The sequence below is a fragment of the Chrysemys picta genome, chromosome 2 (genome assembly GCF_011386835.1).
Source record: "Chrysemys picta bellii isolate R12L10 chromosome 2, ASM1138683v2, whole genome shotgun sequence".
Classification (NCBI taxonomy): domain Eukaryota; kingdom Metazoa; phylum Chordata; order Testudines; family Emydidae; genus Chrysemys; species Chrysemys picta.
The window spans coordinates 229,998,134-230,017,167 of record NC_088792.1 but is presented as its reverse complement, the minus strand read 5'-3'; the positions used below and the strand labels follow the sequence as shown (position 1 = coordinate 230,017,167).

Genomic DNA, 19,034 nt, shown 5'->3' with positions numbered 1-19,034 from the left:
CTCCATGCATAGAACCCATTTGCTGTTTGATCATTGGCAAGTGACTGCCTCTATGATGCACCTTCCTCAGTTGTAGATGGGTGTGTGAAAAATAGCACCTTACATTTGATTGCAAAAAAAACATGAGTTACGGTTCAGGAGTGGGGGGCACCTGTAGCTTCCTTTGAAACCACCAGTCCAGCCTTCGATGTAGGGAAAGGACAGCTTTCAGTACTTAAAAATTTTAGGCTGGGATTTTCAATTATAGCCCTCAGTTAACTAATCTAAACAAACAAGTTAACTGGACTTGTTTGGTGGAAGGGAAGGTTCAGAGTTCAGTTTTGACCCCTAAGCCTTGTCTCTGTGCATTACAAGTGCAAAACATTTAAATGCCCTTTTGTAAACTTTCATCATGTTAGTTACATGTGCTATAGGTTGAATAAATAGTGATTACAACTGAAATATCTCATTTGACAATTTGATTCTCATGGGTTATGAAATTAGTAAGGTAGGAACCATGTTACAAACCTTAAGATACTGTTTTCCTAGGCAATGCAATATGAAGGTGAATATTAACCTGATTTTGGTGGGTGCGAGGAAGCAAAATGCAAGGTTAACAATATGGACTAGCTTCATAATGGGATATAGGCATTACAGTGCCTAACTTGTAGGCACCTAGAAAAACACTGGGATTCCTAAAGTCTAGGTTAGACACCTGGAAGCCACCACAATAGGCAGCTGCCTGCCTGAACTACTCAATGAGAGATGCTGACTAGAGCTATGTTTCCTAAGCCCTGTCCCGCTCCTGGAGTCAGGCACATTTTTTGGGGGGGGGGAGAATAAGGAGGATTGCTGCCCACCTTAACTTAACCTAGTTGTCAGAGCACTCCCCCTGTATGTGCAAGGCCTGGGTTGATTCCTGCCTGCAGAGGGAGAAAAGATCTGAGCAGGGGTCTTTCACCTCTCAGTGCCCTAACCATTTGAGAATGACCTAGTCTGCAACGGGTCTTCCTCAAATCTCTGGTTGAAGCTGTTCCACTGTGTATAAATACATACTCACTGGACTAGGGGAACTGGCTCCTGGGTCACCCACCTGGGAGTGTCCTAACCACCAGCATTACTCAGTCTCTTCTCTCTCTGGCCCCATGACTTTATACACCCTGGATAGTTTCAACAGGAGAGCATGAGGAAGACCTACATCAGAATAACCCACTTTCTGGAGAGGTTGGAGATAACTGTTCAAATCCTTTTCCCCATAGCCCCCTCCAATCAGGTAGAGGGGGAAATTGAGCTATACAGTCCTGCAGGAGTGATCTAACTACTGGGCTCACAAGTACATCCTCCCAGAGTCTGAATGGGCCCTGAACTGCTAGGTGGCCTCAGAGCATGCCTTCTGGATTGGGCCCTGCAGATGAATGCTTATCTTCCCCTGCTTTGTGGATCATGCCAGGGCATAAGTGTCTGGCTGCCTAGAATGAGGCACCAGTGCACATACCCAGAGGCAAAAACTTAACAACTTTTTCAACAAAACTTTAGGCACTGAGTTTAGGTGCCAAAACACATGGGATTTGAGAGTTCCGGGGGCACTTAAGTGCTGGATGGAAAAGAGAGAATGATCCATTGAAAGGTACCTTGGATTGTATAGCATTGGTTAGAACCTGCTTACTTGCAAACCTCTACATGTGTCAAGACAAGAAAAACAGGCTAACCCACCTGAAAGCTTGGTTACTGACGAGTATGAGGGGTCTGGAAGAAAAAAAAGTCTTGTGGAGGAGGAGAAGGAAATGCTAAGCAAGGTTATTGAGGAATGGATCTCTGAACTCCTCTACATAACTAAGAGGAAGGAAGTCTGGAAGAATTCATACTTAGGCACCAAAAGTAAAAATGAAATATCCTTTGCTCACTCGCTTCCACAACTCCACTGCTTGAACAGAACAAGCACCTGCACTTTAAATTACAATACTCACACAGCTTTTCCCAGACTATTTCCACCATACTGCTGTGCAGGAGTAGCAGTTTTTCACAGCATACACTCTAATGCTGTGACATAGGAGTAAAGTGCAATACTGGAGCTGGATACTTTTAAATATCCTAGGAGGATGCAACTAGACTCCCTTCAGATCTCTACCACTTCTGAATTTGTTTTCAACTGACCATTTTCCCCTCAGCCAGCCAACTAATGCACATGTGATCAAGGCAGACACTGCCAAAGTCAAGTCAGCATTTTGTTTTTTTCTATTTTGTACATCTCAGTGTAGCACTAAATACAAATAACTCTTTGGAGACCAAGTAATGTGACTTTGGAAAAAAATACTGTTCAAAGTATTTAGAAGAACAAAGAGCAACTTTTAGTTAAAACATTTATCCATTTTTTTTTACTTTAACAGCTGTGTAAATAATACAGCACTTTCAAGTATTACATCAGAAATAAAGTCCTTGTTGATCATACTATTTAAATCTCAATTTGTTAATACTGACTAGCATGCTTTATACATCTTCAATAACTTATATCAAAGTGGCTCTTGGTGGATGGAAAATGCTGCACTTTTCCAGTAGTTGAAGGAAAAAAAAAATGAAGTTTCAAGAACAAGCACTTGCATCACAACTCCAGTAGCCAACTGTTCCTTTAGAATGAGATTGCTGACCCACCTTCTCTACTTGTATTTATCCACATTCAAAAGAAACTTGCTGTCAGTTTACTTGATATGTAGCCAAGCTAGTTCTGGTGTGTTCCTGCTTGTTAGTCCTGTGAATGCCAGAATGTTTTCTACCCAATTTTTCAACACGTGAGAAAACTGGATTGCATTTGTGTACAAAAAGACTCATATTGTTTCCCCCTGATGATCCACCTTGGTGCTGATCACGCAGGACAAAGCTGCAATATAAAAAGGTGCCTAGAGGATTTCCCTAGGTGATCTTCAGGTGACCCAGCTTGTCTAGGATCTCCTAAACCAGTGCTTCCCTGGAGCTAGTGCAGGGACTGTAGTCAGGATATCCCTGCCTGCTGAAATATTACCTTGGGGCCATGGGCAGTTAGCACAAATAAGGGTAGCCTTCAGTCTCTTCTGCTTTATGCTGGGGGCTAACCCAGCACAAGACCTCCCCATTAACTGTGTAGAGGGTAAAGACATCTCTCCTGTGTGTCAAGCACTCCCCAGCTGCAACTGAGATCAGGGCCTCCGAAAGCAGTAAGATTTTACTGACAAACACCCTATAGTTCATTTATAAGCACTCCATTTCTCATCTCTACTACTTTGTAACTTCCCAGACTTCCACATTTGCTCAAACACATACCCTGACATTCTGTCTGAAGTATTTTAATCTACACTGCTATTCTACCCTATTTCACACACATTGCTCTACCTTTTGACAGAGAACTGAACCTGAATCTAGCTGTGGCCAGTTGCTCATGATGATCAAGTTCACCTTTAAGGCACTATACATATTGGGGGGGGACTGGAGGGGGGGGGGAAAATGGAACATTCTGCATTGAGAGAAGGGCAGTCTCAGTTGAGAAATCTTGCTATTTTTCAAATGCTCTATTCCATACCACTCAGCTTTGTAACAAGTAAAATCAGTGAAGCTTATCAGAGATTATCTGTTTCTCCTTCATTATTAACTAAACATACCCCTGCATGAGCTGTTTATGCTTTTCAGGCTAAAACCAGCAAAAGCTGTGTTAAACTAATGAGATCTCATTTGGAACAGAAGTTGCTAGTCTCAAACTAAATGCTGCAGTGCAAGAAACTTGTTACATCAGGTATTACATGAGAGGTAAATGACTGACAGTAACTTGACAGTACTTCATTCCCATTATTATCATTTACACAAACTGTCTGAAGACTGTCAGTCATACATATAAAAACATTTGTACAGATAAATTAGTGTTAAAATAAAACTACCACAGAAAAGTCTTAGTATTTTAGGTATTGAAAGCTAGATTTTAAAGTTTATAGATTTAAAAACTTGTACTTTCTCTCAACTCAACCCCCTTGTTAAAAGTCACATAAGGACAAATACCTCTAGAATTCAACATGTAAAACAAAGGCACTATGTTTTTATAATTTTAGGTCAGTATTTTTTTTTGGTTGGTTTTGTAGGAGGGCACTAAATACCAAGAGACACTTACTACATAACATTGATTTCTAATAAGTAGCTGAATAGTCTCTTGTAGTGATATAAAAGTAGTTAAGATTTTTCAATTAAAGTCTTCATTTTTCCTGTAGGCTTCAGCATGTGTGGTCCAAACTGAAAATGAAAAACAAGTATGTTACAATATGTACAGATCCGGAAATTGTAGCATCATTTTATAATCCAAATTCATAAGTGCCCCGGGAACTCAAGCAGAGGCCACCCATCATTTGTCTGCTTTGCCTTGGTGCCATGGATGCAAACTGGATTTGATTTAGATGAATCTTACCCACAAAGTAACTAGAAATTGTCTCACAGGGGAAAACTCGTATCAGGAACCAAGTGAAGTTACTCAGATTAACCAGATGACTCCGCTCCCAGAACAAGTCTGCTGACTGAGACTTTTCCTGCACCACAGAATCCACAAAGGCACTCTTGCCATCAGTGCTAAATCTCATCTGTTGCAAGTCCTCTGTAAATCACGTATAATGAAATGTGAGGACCAGACTTGGGGAGGGAGTGAGGGGAGAAAAGGCTGCCTACGGTTAAAAATGTTATTAGACCACAACTAGTATTTGTCACCACCACAACATTCTCTATCAAAAAGGTTTCCAGCAACTCTCCGGTTCCATTAGCCTCTGACGTTTACTATCCAATCAAGTCCCTTGCCCCAACAAAAGATGGACCACAATCTCAAAGTGGAAGTAGTAATGAACATTCCATGCCACAAGTCATATATTAACTCATGATTTTCTCTCAAGTCTTGTGAGATTTGTTCTCTTAAAATTCCCAACTTCTGGAGGCAAGTAATCAAGTAAGAATCTCAGCCCTTGTTACAAAAAAAATATAGTCCTCATGGTTGTAGAAAAGAACCTGCAAATGTTACCTGAATGCACCCCAAAAACTCAAGCCAGAAAACAAAAAAACAACCTTTAAGTCACCTGATTTTTGAATGCTTATGGTTGGTAATCTAGTTCTTCCCCAATCAGACCCAGAACACATCCAGCTGTATGAGTAAGGTTATTATACTTTCTACCTCTTTTGCTATTTGTTTTCCCAGCTGAGTGAAGTGCAAGAACTACTTGAAACTGATCGTGGGAGAAAAACCCTTTTACTTCAATCTTTTTTAAACACAACTTAATGACTTTTCCCAGCACCATGTTTAAATTTATTTATTTTTAAAATGGAACCCGGTTGCCTTTTAAAGTCTTAGTGATATGTGGAAGCAGAGAAAGAACTGACAGGAAGGGGATTGCAATGCATGACAGTTTGTTAGCAAGAGTCAGGCTAACTGTAACCCTAATAATGCGAGATTTGTAGAAGTGAGGAATGTGTGAGGCGAGTGGGAAAGAACTGTGTGAGAAGTTGTTGTGACCTTGTGTAGATAACGTGTAGATAATATGGAATGTAGACTAAGACTCTACATTAGTGAGCAAAACAAGATATCAGAATGACCTATGTATAAACAAAATGCAGCTGTTGCTCATTGTCTGTAACAAAAGGTATAAATGTTTGCTGTAATTATTTACCTGTTGAGAGACCTGTTTATGCAATTGCATAGAGGGAGAGAGCTAAAGAGAAAATAAAGTAACTGAATTGCTGTACCCAAACAAAAAGTGAGAACTCTGTTATTCTCCGACAGATGTAATAAAACCTCTCTAGCCTGCTCATGGTTTACCTGGTCAGCAGAAGCCGTAGATAAACTTGCCCCCTGCAGTGGTTTGAATGACAACCGTCTCTCCACTCCCCAGCACTGCTGATGAACAGATCAAGCTTTCTGGATTCTCATTACATTGTCTACCTATTCCCAATAGGCACATGCAGTATTGCCAACACTAAGCATTCAAAAATCACAAGTCAGGCCCCAAAGTCATTTAACACACACAAACAGAAAAAGCACACAAACATTTCAGGTTGCCTTTGATGTAAATCCTTATGGTTGATATTTTATGGATTCTCTCTACAACTATGAGGGCTCAAAACTTTCATTTAAAAAAAAAAATGAAATCTCTCATATAAAGTCCTAGCTCCTGGATACACAAATACTCTGAGATTTAGAATACAAAAGAATGAGAATTGGCTACATTGCCCATGTCTATGTTGCAATTTGTGGCACACCTGGGAATGCTTATTGGGGTTTTGTGGAGATGGAGATGGTCTGACAGCCATCTAAGGTTTCTGAAGAGATATTTACATTGGCTTCAATGTATTTAGGACTGAACCCTATGATGTGTCAAAAATTTCAATACTCACCTGCATCATTTCTGACGTTGCCTTTGTTTCAGACTCTGGAATCTGTTTTTCAGTTTCACTTTGGTTATCACTTCTGTATCGATAAGCAAATTTCTTTTTGAGAGCTTCAGCTATTAGTGCTACAGGATCAGTCGGGTCAGGTGATTTGCATTTTGTGCCTTCCACTGGTCTTCAAAGGGAAAGGGAAACTAACAGTCACACAGCAAGTCTTTAGAATGAAGTTAGAGCATCTTTGCATTCCTGTGTTGCCTTTCAAATGCTAGATCAGCAACAGTCCAAAATTCAAATGTTTCTCCATGAAAACAACTGAGTAAGGCTTTACACTTTGCATTAATAAAATTACACAAGTTATTGTGTACTCACCTTTTCACTGCACGCAGTTTGACACTGTTCATGTCTTTGAGGATCTCTAGCATGTTTGGTATTTCAGGCTTCTTTGGACCATTATCTATCGAAGTCTGTCCTGCGTTTATTTTCTTGCCTTTCCGCTCCTTAATGAGATCAATAGCAGACATACTCCGATGTACCCCAGAAGGTGGAAGAGGCGGTGGAGGAGGAGGAGGTGGTGGCGGCGGCGGCGGCGGCGCTGGTGAAGGAGCTGATGCAGTAGGACTTAATCCAGCTAAAACATACCAAGACATTCATTCCCAGTAAGAACTAAATGCCCTTTTAAAGAAAGCTTGGTACATCAAGTGTTTTGAAAAGGAACAGATTTACTGCATATCAATTTATTTTTCCTCAAAAGGTTCTTGTCACAAGACTACTGGCCCGGTTTAAGTCCTAAACCACCTAAAAATGAGAGCATTAAAACCACCTCAGCTAATTACTGTTCCAAAAGGATGTTCAGTTCCCAGTTGAGATACTAACAGCAGATGCACATCCATGTCAAACCTACAAAACTTGTTCAACACCAGGATCTGTTTCCACCAACTCTGCCCCCTTTTGGGGTCTATCAGTATTTCATGATGCTTGGAGATTGCCTTTCAAACTAAGTTACATTCTTAAGGAAGCCACTGTGCCTGGAAGAAGTCACTGTTTAGAAATAAATTACACACATTAAACAGTTTGGCCAGACAACAGCAATGAATGCATCCCAAGTAAAAATTCCAATTATACTTGTCATTTGTCAAGACAAAATTCTAAATGAAATTGCTTATTGACTGTAATCACAACCCCTATATAAGCAGTAGTTATTTGTGCTAATTATTTTCAGAAATGAAGGACTTCTCACATAGGAGTCTTAAACTTGAATGGCAGAGTTCAAAAAGTTGTGTGAATCCCAGTTAAAAAGTCTTCACCTTGTTTCTGTTACCACCCCTGTTTTTCTTTGTTTTTTGAAAGCCTTCCTAAGACTCAAGAGCAGAATCTGGCGACTGTCTGAACCAATTAGTTTGTAACAAAAAGCTTAAATTAAAGCTTCTTGCACACTTTAGGTGAATATTAAGTCAGTATTACAGGAGTCACCAAAGATATTACACTGGTCCTGGCAGAGAGAACTTCACAAATGTTTTGTTTCTAAAAAAAGACTATGGAATTTTCAGTCACTGACTCTGCTCATGCAAATCGGGACCTTATTTTTATTTAACAAAAATCTTCACCCACCCACCCTTAATCTTAAAAGTGAACCAAACCAACTATCTGGGACAGACAGATGTATAACGTTGACATATTTAAAGTAGTTGCCATATTCTACCAGAAGAGGGGGGTAAAGGAAAACGCTATTTAAACTGAAATCTAGATTGGAAGCCCTCTAATGAACAGAAGGAAAAATCACACCTACAAAAATATTAATCAAGGACATTTGCTATTTAGGTCATATTAGCATTTTAGCAATTTGGTATGTTTAGAAGTGTGTTAATTTCAAGCTACTGTTGCTTTCAAAAAGGAGGAATGGAACTGAATTATCTTTCAAATTATTTCAGTGCACTGAGTTAATGGCACATATAGTGGTCACATTATTTCCCTATTCACTCACAGATTTGGATACTGAACTACAACCTCTTCTGGAGAGCCAGCATTCATGATATAATGGTTAAAGCCCAGGAGAGAATCAGTATACCTATTCCCAGCTTTCCCATGCACTTGCTAGGTGACTGTGGCCAAGCCACTTAACCTCCGTTGCAGTTTCTCACCCTTCATTCCTATCTGTAAGGGGTACAGAATAGGCCCTACTATCCTTGTGAGCTGCAACAATTCAAGTTTGTAAAGCATGCCAAGTATCTCAGTGGAAGGTGCTATATAATACAAAGTATTGTTGGGGGTCGGAGGGATGCGGACTGAGGTTAGGACATTCACTATCAGGGGCCCTGTATGATTTTTAGCTTCCATCTGAACAGAAATTGGCACTCAAGAGCCTTCCGACCAACATCTGATCCCAAGAATGGCTCCTGTAACAATTCAAGCCTTTCCTCCTGCCCCAAAGCTCTTGTGTGTTATTGCACTGACCGATATGAGCCCATTTTCATGTAGAGGATTTAATTTGTGAACTTCTGCCGCAGAGACAAGGGAGTCAATGGTATTAGAAGCCAATGCTAAGAAATAAGCAGCCACTGTAACAAGTTACAATTCTCTGAAGAGTACCAGGTCTGTTATAAGCTCTGAGAAGATATCACAAGTACTGTGCTTATTTATTCTTAGTCATGTAATAGCATTGAAGTTTGTTAGAGATTTCTGCTGACAAACATTTCTAGCTACATGTTGTCACTGTTTCATAAGCCATTTGAAATATGTATTGTATTCCAAAAGCATAATTAGTATCTCAGTGACACTAGACCTCATGACGTATCATTACTGACCTCACAAAACTGACTTTAGTATACCTACACGTCGGGCAATCAGTTTTAAAGGAGCAGATTCCTTTTAGCTAATTTGATATGAAAGTGAGAGAGTTTAATACCTGCTGGCAGATTCTGCTGTTCTTGCAAGATTACAATTTTGGCTATTTGTGCCCTTAAACTGGCAAGTTCATTTTCTAGAGCATTAATCTTTTGCAGAGCTTCATCATTCTTGGTCACCACAACCTTGGCGGCTGGCTCTTCTTGTAATAGGTTTGGTAAGGATACTTGTCTACTTGGTGGTCTTCCAGAGCAATATGGTTCATGTGGAAGAGGTGGAGTCGATTTTGACCAAACTTCTGATCTGTAACAAAGCAACACAATTGTCACACGGGACTGGTCTGTAGTAAGTGCTTGTACCAAGCAGCTAAGAGGAGAAAGCAAAACAGTTAAGTGTAAGCACTGAGCCAAACATTAAGACCTGACCTTAAAACCAAACTACTTACTTTTGGCCTTTTAAGAAGAAACCAAAAAACCCTTAAGTAAACATCATCTCCCTCTTCCCACAATGGAATACTTGCAAGTAATGTCTGGCAGAATCTGACTCATAGATCCCTAAAACCTAAAGTTGAAGTGGCATTGGTTTTAAGTTTTTTTAGGGGGGAGAAAGGGAATGCTGCCTCAGAAACACTGAGAGCCTAGTAGCACTACAGACATTTATTTACTAGTAATTATGGTATACAAGTTAGATAAGTGACAAAGAGCTTGATATGAACACATTCCACCTTTGGTTTAATAGTGTGATTAAGAGAACAAACATTTAAGCTAAGGCAAGATTCAGGCTAGATATCAGGAAGGGCTTATCATCAAAGTAATTAGTATGTGAATCGGCCTAACAAAATAGTAAATACTACTGTTAAAAGGGACACTATCAAGTTAAGTTAGGCCCAAAATTAAGGTTTGGTAAAAGTAAGCTTTTATTAATAAACCAAGAGAGACCTGTTTTATAAAAGCTTTGTGTGATTAAAAAGCTTTCCAATGGAATTTACACATGTTCCCCTGCAGTGTTTACAACCTGATATTGCAGCACTAATGTACTGCACAATAATTTAAGATGAAAAAGCATACTTAGAATACTTTCAGTTAAATCTGAAGTGTTAAATTACGAGCAAGACAAATTTTAGCAACCCCACGGGTTAGACTAAAAAGTTAGAGATAATAGGGTTTTTGACATTCAGTGTATAAAATAGTCTTATCTAGTCTATTACTCAGCTCTTGGCAGGACAATCTGAAACTCTATAGGTATAAATACCCCTCTACCCCGACATAACGCGACCCGATATACCATGGTAAAGCAGTGCTCCGCAGGGGCGGGGCTGCGCACTCCGGTGGATCAAAGCAAGTTCGATATAACGCGGTTAGTTTTTTTGGCTCCCGAGGACAGCGTTATATCGGGGTAGAGGCATACTAATTTTTCTAGCTCCAATCTGTTTTTCCTTTAAATGCCGTGTGCCAGCAGTTACTTCTAAGTTTTCACATTTATTTGCTTTGATGTTGGAATGAAGCTTCTTTAAAAACTTGCCCATCACTGACAATTTTAGATTTTTTCCACCTCTGGGAATTCTTTTGTATGCAATTTGTTCCCTTTTGAGATGGAATAGCTTTCCATGGTCTACAAAGTCCACTTTCCACCTATACTGTCCCGCTGCATGGACAACCCTAGTTTGATAGATTCTTCAGATTCTTGTTCTCAAATTGTCAAGGGGCATGAAGCTTTGCAGCAAAGTTTAATGTTACAAAAGCTGTTTAGTAGGAGAATCATGTATCATTATAACAACAACAGGGGAGAAGAGAAGCCTCATGCACTAAAAAATTGTGTGTGTATATATATATATATATATACACACACACACACACACACACACACACACACAGAGAGAGAGAGTCTCTGCCTTCATGGCATGAAACCAGTAAAGGAATGAAAACACAGACTATGTTTGCTGCATTCCATCTTGTACCTTGCAAAGAAACCCAGAATATTTTAACACTGTGATATTAAAATATAGGAAGTTTCAAGATCTGAAGTTATCAAATAAGCAGGAAAGCTAGATATCAAGGTACCAGAAATGTTGTTCAAGGCCATAGTACAACTAATGCTAATTACTGAGCTAGAGGATTACAAGAATGAACTAAGATACTGTAGCTGCAGAAGAAATGCCCATATATTTAACTAACTCCCACTTGAATTCTTACAATTCCTCAAGCATATCAGGGTATTGGGTTTCTGTGGCACTGCTTGGTCAAACACTGAGGCAAGAATTTTGAATAGAAATATGACTTTTGGAAATACTTCATCTGCAGAATGTGCTTTGAGTTACACAATTCATGGCCCTGGCTTAATCACCGTTTCAGTTGTACTCTTATAGTAGTATTGGCTGCCCAACCAATATATCTGCAGCACTCGCTCCTATTTAAATGGAGAGAACCCATACATGAGATTCTTAGGGTCTTTTGAAGTTAAAAGGGGCCCATTAGGATCTTACCTCCTGCCTAACAGGCCATAGAATTTCACCCACCCAGGGATAACAGGCAAACAAGGTGGAAGTTGCAGGCTTTGCAGCTAAGTCCATCCTTCATAGAAAAGTAAATTAACTGCAGACAAAAGAATCCCCAATTGCTGTTTATTGCAATATCTGTAATTCATACTATATTTGTATGTTTATTACTATTGAGAAGTGCTGTATTGACAGCAATGGAAACAACATCCACAGAAGACATACTGCCTAGACAGGAGCAGGTGCAGTTTTTTGGGATTCATGGATGTCTGTCCACCCAGAGCTGTACTAAGACAAAACACTCCTCCTTTCATTCAGCATTTGAACTGGTGACCTAGAGGTGGGGAGGTTTCAAATCCTATTACCAGCCATCTGCAAGACCCAGTTCCTGCCTGTTTAATATTATTACTTTGACTTTTGAACTGGGGACCACTACTTTACAGATTGCACATTTTATGTTAATAGTTTTAGGACTGTTCTTATTTTTAAGGTAATGCAAATTAAAATAAATAAATGCTGTATCCTCCCAGGACAGAATGCAGGATTTTCATAGGGTTCCTGGAACCATAAATCCTGGGTAGCAACTTGGATTTATTCCCGAGGACCCTGTCCCCTTGGTTCCCCTCACAGCTTTTAAAGCTTCATTTTGTATTGCAAAAGAACAGTTGAACACTAGCTATGTACAACTGGAATGTGAAGTATTTATTCGACATAATTAATCCATACTGATAAAATATCTGCTTAAGAGTCAACATATCTCAGTGTCGTAGGTGATGAATCTCATTGTCTGGCCTGGGGCTATTATTGCCAAGTTATTTTTACTTCCTTCAGTGCTGACTTAAATCATGCCACTGAATTTTTGAATTAACAGCAGTTTATTCACACAGATTAAATGAGACATTCAATAATACTTCAAATTGATTTGTTTCTTTAAAAAGCTTATTTAAATACTGTTGTAAAGGGGCTTTATATTATAGGTACATTGATGCACAGTAAGTTTATTGAAATGTATTTGTTTCAGTAGAACATTTGGAATTTACCACTTGAAAAATACAGGTCTGAAATGTGACTGTAGCATTCAGTGTACAGGGGAACAAAATGATGTGCAATTTAGTTCTGCAAGGATGTTAATAAATCTATTTTTGACAGTGTAGATAAAGTTGATCTCATCCTCTGTAAGCGTGTGTATGTATTTACATAGGCATATAAGCCTGCATAGTGGACTACTTGTTAAGAATTTTATGGGAAGTAGATCTTGCAAATAAATATCTTTATTTATGTGGGCTTCTTGGACCAGGGATTGCCCTTATAGAGTGTTTGAAAGCACCTACTAGACATTACTGTAATTAATGTTAAATATTTCACACATACAAGTAACAAGCCAAATTTAAGACCCTGCATAATGAAGTAATTTTTAGAGCTACCCTGTAAACTCTCGGTTTGCCATCCAACTATCAACTTCTGAGTTCAAGGATAAGACCACTTTATATGATGATCTTAGTGAGTTCTCCCCAAATAGCAATCTTAACTAACAATACCCAAGTCCCACAACAATCTATAGGTGCTTCCTTGAAGCAAAGAGCTAGTCTTCCCATTGACACTATACAGCTGAATGACTGTATAACTCAGCTCTTACACAGGAGTTGAACAGCCACTCCTTGTGCTGGAATGCACCTATCAAAGGGGATTTAGCTCTGAAAAGTCAAGTTGATGGATTTCTGCTACTCCCTTTTGAGTTACTGAAAACAACAGTGGCTTGCAACCATATTCCTATTATGCAATATTTCACTATAGCAAGTTGTGTTGGAGGGCACTGAGGTCATCACTAAATGCATGCTTTTAAAATAGGTGTCCTTTGGAGGAACCTACTACATCTGTGAATACCAAAGCCATCAATCAGGGCCCTCAGATGCTCCTTACTTAAAGTAAACAGAAACCTTGTCTATTCTAGAAAGCTTATGCCACTGAAGCCTGCACCAGCATGACTAAACCAGTGCAAACTGTAATAATACAGTGTCCACATTAGCCATCTCATTCCAGGTGTATACAAAGCACTATACCCATAAAAACACTCCCTGCCCATTGCAGTAGTACCTGTCCGATAGCTATTGGTGCGGCTCCCTATTCACTGCCTACCCATTTTCATGCTTATAAAAATTAAATACAAAATGCAAGAGTGTGTGTGTGTGTTTGTTTTACAAGTAAAAGTGTCTCTGCTCTGCACTGCAGAGCCTTAACCAGAATGGTCAGTAGAGGTAGGTCAGATATTGTGAGACATCACCAGAAGGATCAATTGCCCTAATGCAGCTTGTTTAGCACTGTGATCCCACAGAGACATGGTTCAGGACCAGCAGCGATAACCCCTGCTCAAGCAAGTGCAGCAACAAAAAAAACCAAGAGTGCTGACAATGGTCCCATATCACAGTGAGAATTTGTGTGGGGACACATCAGTGATATGGGCGCCTGCAATGCTAGAATTATCTAGTGCAGAACCTTCCTTCCCTGGATCAAAGTCCCATATGCGCTCTCAAATTTTGGTCCTTCCATTCATAATCCTGTTAACCTGACTTCAGTTTCTTCCCTCCATTTCCTCCACAATACTGAAATGCTTGCACACCTATAGTGTTAAATACGCTAGATAGCAAGTGCTACGATTTGAGGGGAACCTATGATGAAATCAAGGAGATTTAACAAACATACCTGAGCCTTGTAGAGACTTCACCTTCTTCTTGAGCAACCCATCTCACATCTGCAAAAGAGGCTACTGAGTCTTCTCTGAGCTGCTTAGAATGGTTTCCTTCTGTAGAGTGAGAGGTAACCTAGAATTTTAAAGACAAAATTGCATTTTTTAAAAGTTAATAAGGGATTGTTGCTTTTGAAAGCACTCTCCAACCTATTTTACAGTTGTAAAAGAGTACAATAGCTTGATACTGCATGTAGCTATTAAGAACACACACAAGACACCAGGGATCTTAGTATCCAAAGCCCACTGAAGTCAATAAAAACAAAGAGGAGTCCTTGTGGCACCTTAGAGACTAGCAAATTTATTTGGGCGTAAGCTTTCGTGGACCCACGAAAGCTTATGCCCAAATAAATGCGTTAGTCTCTAAGGTGCCACAAGGACTCCTCTTTGTTTTTGCTGATACAGACTAACACAGCTACCACTCTGAACCTGTCACTGAAGTCAATGACTTCCATAGGCATTGGATCAGGCCCCTTGTTTTTACAGAGATTATTTTTGCTATTTAAAAGGTCACGGCAAGTTTCCTAGGGTATATAACCAGCTTATTTAGCACTATAAAGCCAATGTAAGTTATTTGTTATATAGGAGATAAGCAACAAAGTATTTCACTTGCACAGGCAGTCAAAGTCTACAAACAGTCACCACTCAATTAATTATACTAAATCAAACGTTTTAATAGGGTCACTAGAACTTCCTATTTTGATCAGATTTATTTAATGTAATTTATTTTGAAAGTGAAATATTTTAAGTTAATTATGGTATTCGCCCCTTCCACCTTTCAAAACGGATGTTCTCTCTGCAAATGTCAGGGCTTGAAAGAAGTTAGTATTTACATGCCCACTGCAGAAATTAGAAAACGGAAAACAACTGGCACAAGTGAGCAAGTTACTGATACTTCCCAGTCCAACAAATACAAGTCTTTTCGTACAAGAGGGAGGGAAGAGACGGGCGGGAATGGGGACATGACACTAAGGTTTTAATGAATTGTCTGTCCCTGTGAGCCCCGTACCAAACAAATTCAAACTGCTTATAAAATAGGTTCTGTTGTATTGCCTTATTAAGCTGCGACATTATAGGTTACTCAATACTATGAGCCTCGCATACAAATATGGAAAGTCAACTGCATCTGCCATTACTTGGTTTTTTAATTCCAATGAAATCCTCCGAGACCACTAGAAAGGAAAGCTACTGCAATAGCTAACCCCTAAGACAGGGGTGGGCAAACTTTTTGGCCCGAGGGCCACATCAGAGTTGCGAAACTGTATGGAGGGCCAGGTAGGAAAGGCTGTGCCCCCCCAAACAAACAGCCTGGCCCCTGCCCCCTATGCCCCCTCCCACTTCCTACCCCCTGACTGCCCCCCTTAGAATCCCCCACTCATCCAACCCCCACTGCTCCTTATCCCCTGGCTGCCCCCTCCCAGGATCCCCCACCCCTAACTGCCACCCCGGGATCCCACCCCCTATCCAACCCCCTGTTCCCTGTCCCCTGACTGCTCCCCCCAGAACCTCCGCCCCATTCAACTGCCCCCTGTCCCCTGACTGCCCGCCGGGACCTCACGCCCCTTATCCAACCCTCCCCCCCCCCCCACCCACTCCCTTACCATGCTGCTCAGAGCAGCAGGAGCTCACAGCCCCACCGCCCGGCTGGAGCCAGCCATGCCACCCATGCTGCCCGACAGGAGCGGCGTGCTAAAGCGCTGGCAGCACAGCGAGGTGAGGCTGTGGGGGAGGGAGGACAGCAGGGGAGGGGCCAGGGCTAGCCTCCCCGGCCAGGAGCTCAAGGGCCAGGCGGAACAGTCCTCCGGGCCGGATGTGGCCCGCAGGCTGTAGTTTGCCCACCTCTGCCCTAAGATATTAAACCCTCAAATAAAAAATTAGGCTATGTCAGTCTCTACTGTTTTAAGATTGGTGGAATAAAAGCTTGTCATGTGGTAAAGCACATATGAACAAGGTAGTAACATATCTCCAACCTGTTTATCAGAAGTTTAAGGTGAAATGAAGACTTGTAGAAAATATGGGTTATGGTTCTTAGCTGGAGTTAAGACACACTGATTATAGGCATGCACTAATGGCTGAAGCAATTAATTAAAAAAAATTAACTTACAGCAGGTTCAGTGCATGGTCCTTTCATACTATAGCTAATGCTAGCAGGAAAGAAAAAAGGGAGAGAGATATCTATAGGAAAGTTTCAGCATAGCAACAGTCTCAAAGGAAAACAGTCAAGACAGATGCTGAAAAGAACACTCAGAATTCCATCTTTTGAGTCAAACACATAGAAACCATACTTATGCATCTCTAACATGTTGGACAAGAGCAAAAGGCTTGTATACAGTGCTTTAAACAAACAACTTTAATGGGATTTAAGGTTTAATTTGTTGACTAAAGCTCAGGTATTTACAAGATTTCAAAGTCAGTTCACTAGAACAGCTGTGCTTCTACTTCTTCAGATCATCATCTTTCATTCACTGTATTATCACAATCAGATTTATATACTAAAGATAAATACAAATTTTAAACTTGACTCCTGAAGTAGTTTATTCTTCAAACTGTCTGGGAAATGCCAAACACTTCATTAATAATAATGCAAAGTCTAGATTGAGATATTAATATTTGATTCATATAAGAAGCACGAAAGTCAAGTTAGGGCTCCTACAGGCATAGTGTTCTTGTAAGAAGACAATACAAGACGCAGGGTTTTCTCTCACGCTACAAGAAATGAAGTTATCTGGCTAATAAAATGGTAAGGAACTTTAATTTCTCTTTAATAGCAGAGGGAGATCTTCCTATCAACATCACACATGAAATTAACTCCTATGCTATTAAAGAAAATTAGAGAAGCGAATATACACCTCTACCCCACTATAACGCAACCCAATATAATACAGGTTCGCATATAGCGCGGTAGCAGCTGGGCTCCGGCGGCGCTTTAAAGGGTCCGGGGCTCCGGCTGCTGTGGGGAGCCCCGGGCCCTTTAAATCACCACTGGAGCCCTGCCACTGCTACCCCGGGGCTGCGGCAGCGGGGCTCGGCCGGTGATTTAAAGGGCCTGGGGCTCCCCGCGGCCGGAGCCCCGGGCTCTTTAAATCACTGCTGGAGCCCTGCCGCCACTACCCTGATATAATGGGGTTTCACCTATAATGCGGTAGGGATTTTTGGCTCCCCACGACCGCGTTATAGCAGGGTAGAGGTGTAATTTAAGCCAGGGGTTCTCAAACTGGGGGGTCAGGACCTCTCAGGGGGTCGCGAGGTTATTAAATGGGGGGTCGTGAGCTGTCAGCCTCCACCCCAAACCCCGCTTTGCCTCCAGCATTTATAATGGTGTTAAATATATAAAAACATATTTTAATTTATAAGGGGGGATTGCACTCAGAGGCTATGTGAAAGGGGTCACCAGGCCAAAAGTTTGAGAACCACTGTTTTAAGAAGTGAAAAGTCTACATTTGTTTGCATTACCAAGCCTTAAAATGGACACATTTCCCAATCAGCAAACTTTTTACACAAAGCCTTCTTCCCCTCTTCCCACATCTCTCAAAAACGATTGATGCGGTTTCTTTCTCAGCTCAAGAATTGCAGCCTCTCCAAATTATCCTATTTGGAAACTTTTCTTTGCTATCCAGAACAGAGTTTTAAAAAGCATGTGTTGCAGTTTCTGTATTTTCCATCTGTTTCAGAAAGACTTGTTGTTACAACACAAGGAGGAGGAAATAACCACCTCTTGTTTATGTCATTACCACCACCCCTAACTTTCTAATCTGTTCACATAAGAAGTGCACAATTCAGAGTGCAGCACAGAATTTGACATTCTTTTACCTACACAGTTCAAGTCTATATTTAAAGACTAAACAAATAGTGAGCTCACACTATCTTGTTTACCGTGTTCACCTTCAGAGAATTTGTATCATGTGCATAAGCAACATGTATTTACTTTCCACTCATTCTTAAGTAACATTGTTTGCACTTCCATTACTCAGGTTTATCAGTTAAAAATGGCGTTGGAAGTTATTTCTGATGTTACTTATTTTTTGTCCACAGCGGAGTTTGCTTTTTCCTTTTGTAACCAAAGACGTCTCTTGCCTTGGAAGAAAGCAGTCAAGAATGTCAAGCTGTTAAGTTTTCCTGAAGAGGTTTTGTGTTTTGTTTTTTTAAAAGAGCAACATACAATAAATTGTAGTCTTCTGTGGTGAATGCCCCAGACAATAAAGGCATTCAGGAGATTATGAACTTGCCTTTTACATCCTTAGAATTCAACCCAGAGGACTCCCACTTTTGTGATGAGCTATCATACCCTGCAGTAGCAATGTTTACCACAGCTCCACTACCACAGAACATCAGATTGGAGCAGGCCAGTTGAAGTAGGGCTCTTTGAAATACTGCTTAGTTTTAAAAGCAGTGACCATTTTACAGACAAAGCTCTACAAGAGCCACACAGTGCTATTTTACAAATTAACATTCTTACAGGCTGGATTAAGTCTGTTGGAAGTTTCATGGTGTAACAGCAATGTAACATTTGCTGGGGTATCAGTAGAAACTGAAGAGACTAGACTTTGGCAAGACATGGGGTGGACAGTGAGGAGGAGGGAGGAAAACTATATTTGGTAT

The 19,034-nt window shown here is 40.5% G+C and overlaps 1 protein-coding gene across 4 annotated transcripts in view; it reads right to left on the bottom strand.

Annotated features, from left to right (window-relative positions):
- Window positions 1-2,304: 2,304 nt before the first annotated feature.
- Window positions 2,305-19,034, bottom strand: part of MTFR1 (mitochondrial fission regulator 1) — a 29,119-nt gene continuing 12,389 nt past the window's right edge. For 3 of the 4 annotated variants that reach the window (XM_042845525.2, XM_005288090.5, XM_065585653.1), the window contains 5 exons: window positions 14,393-14,511; window positions 9,260-9,501; window positions 6,727-6,985; window positions 6,364-6,532; window positions 2,305-4,227 (listed from right to left, as the gene is read on the bottom strand). In XM_042845525.2, coding sequence (XP_042701459.2) covers window positions 4,168-4,227; window positions 6,364-6,532; window positions 6,727-6,985; window positions 9,260-9,501; window positions 14,393-14,511 — 849 coding nt within the window. In that variant the 3' untranslated portion in view covers window positions 2,305-4,167. Of the gene's footprint in view, window positions 4,228-6,363; window positions 6,533-6,726; window positions 6,986-9,259; window positions 9,502-14,392; window positions 14,512-16,539; window positions 16,580-19,034 lie in introns of all 4 variants that reach the window. The other variant, XM_065585654.1, reaches the window with a different exon arrangement.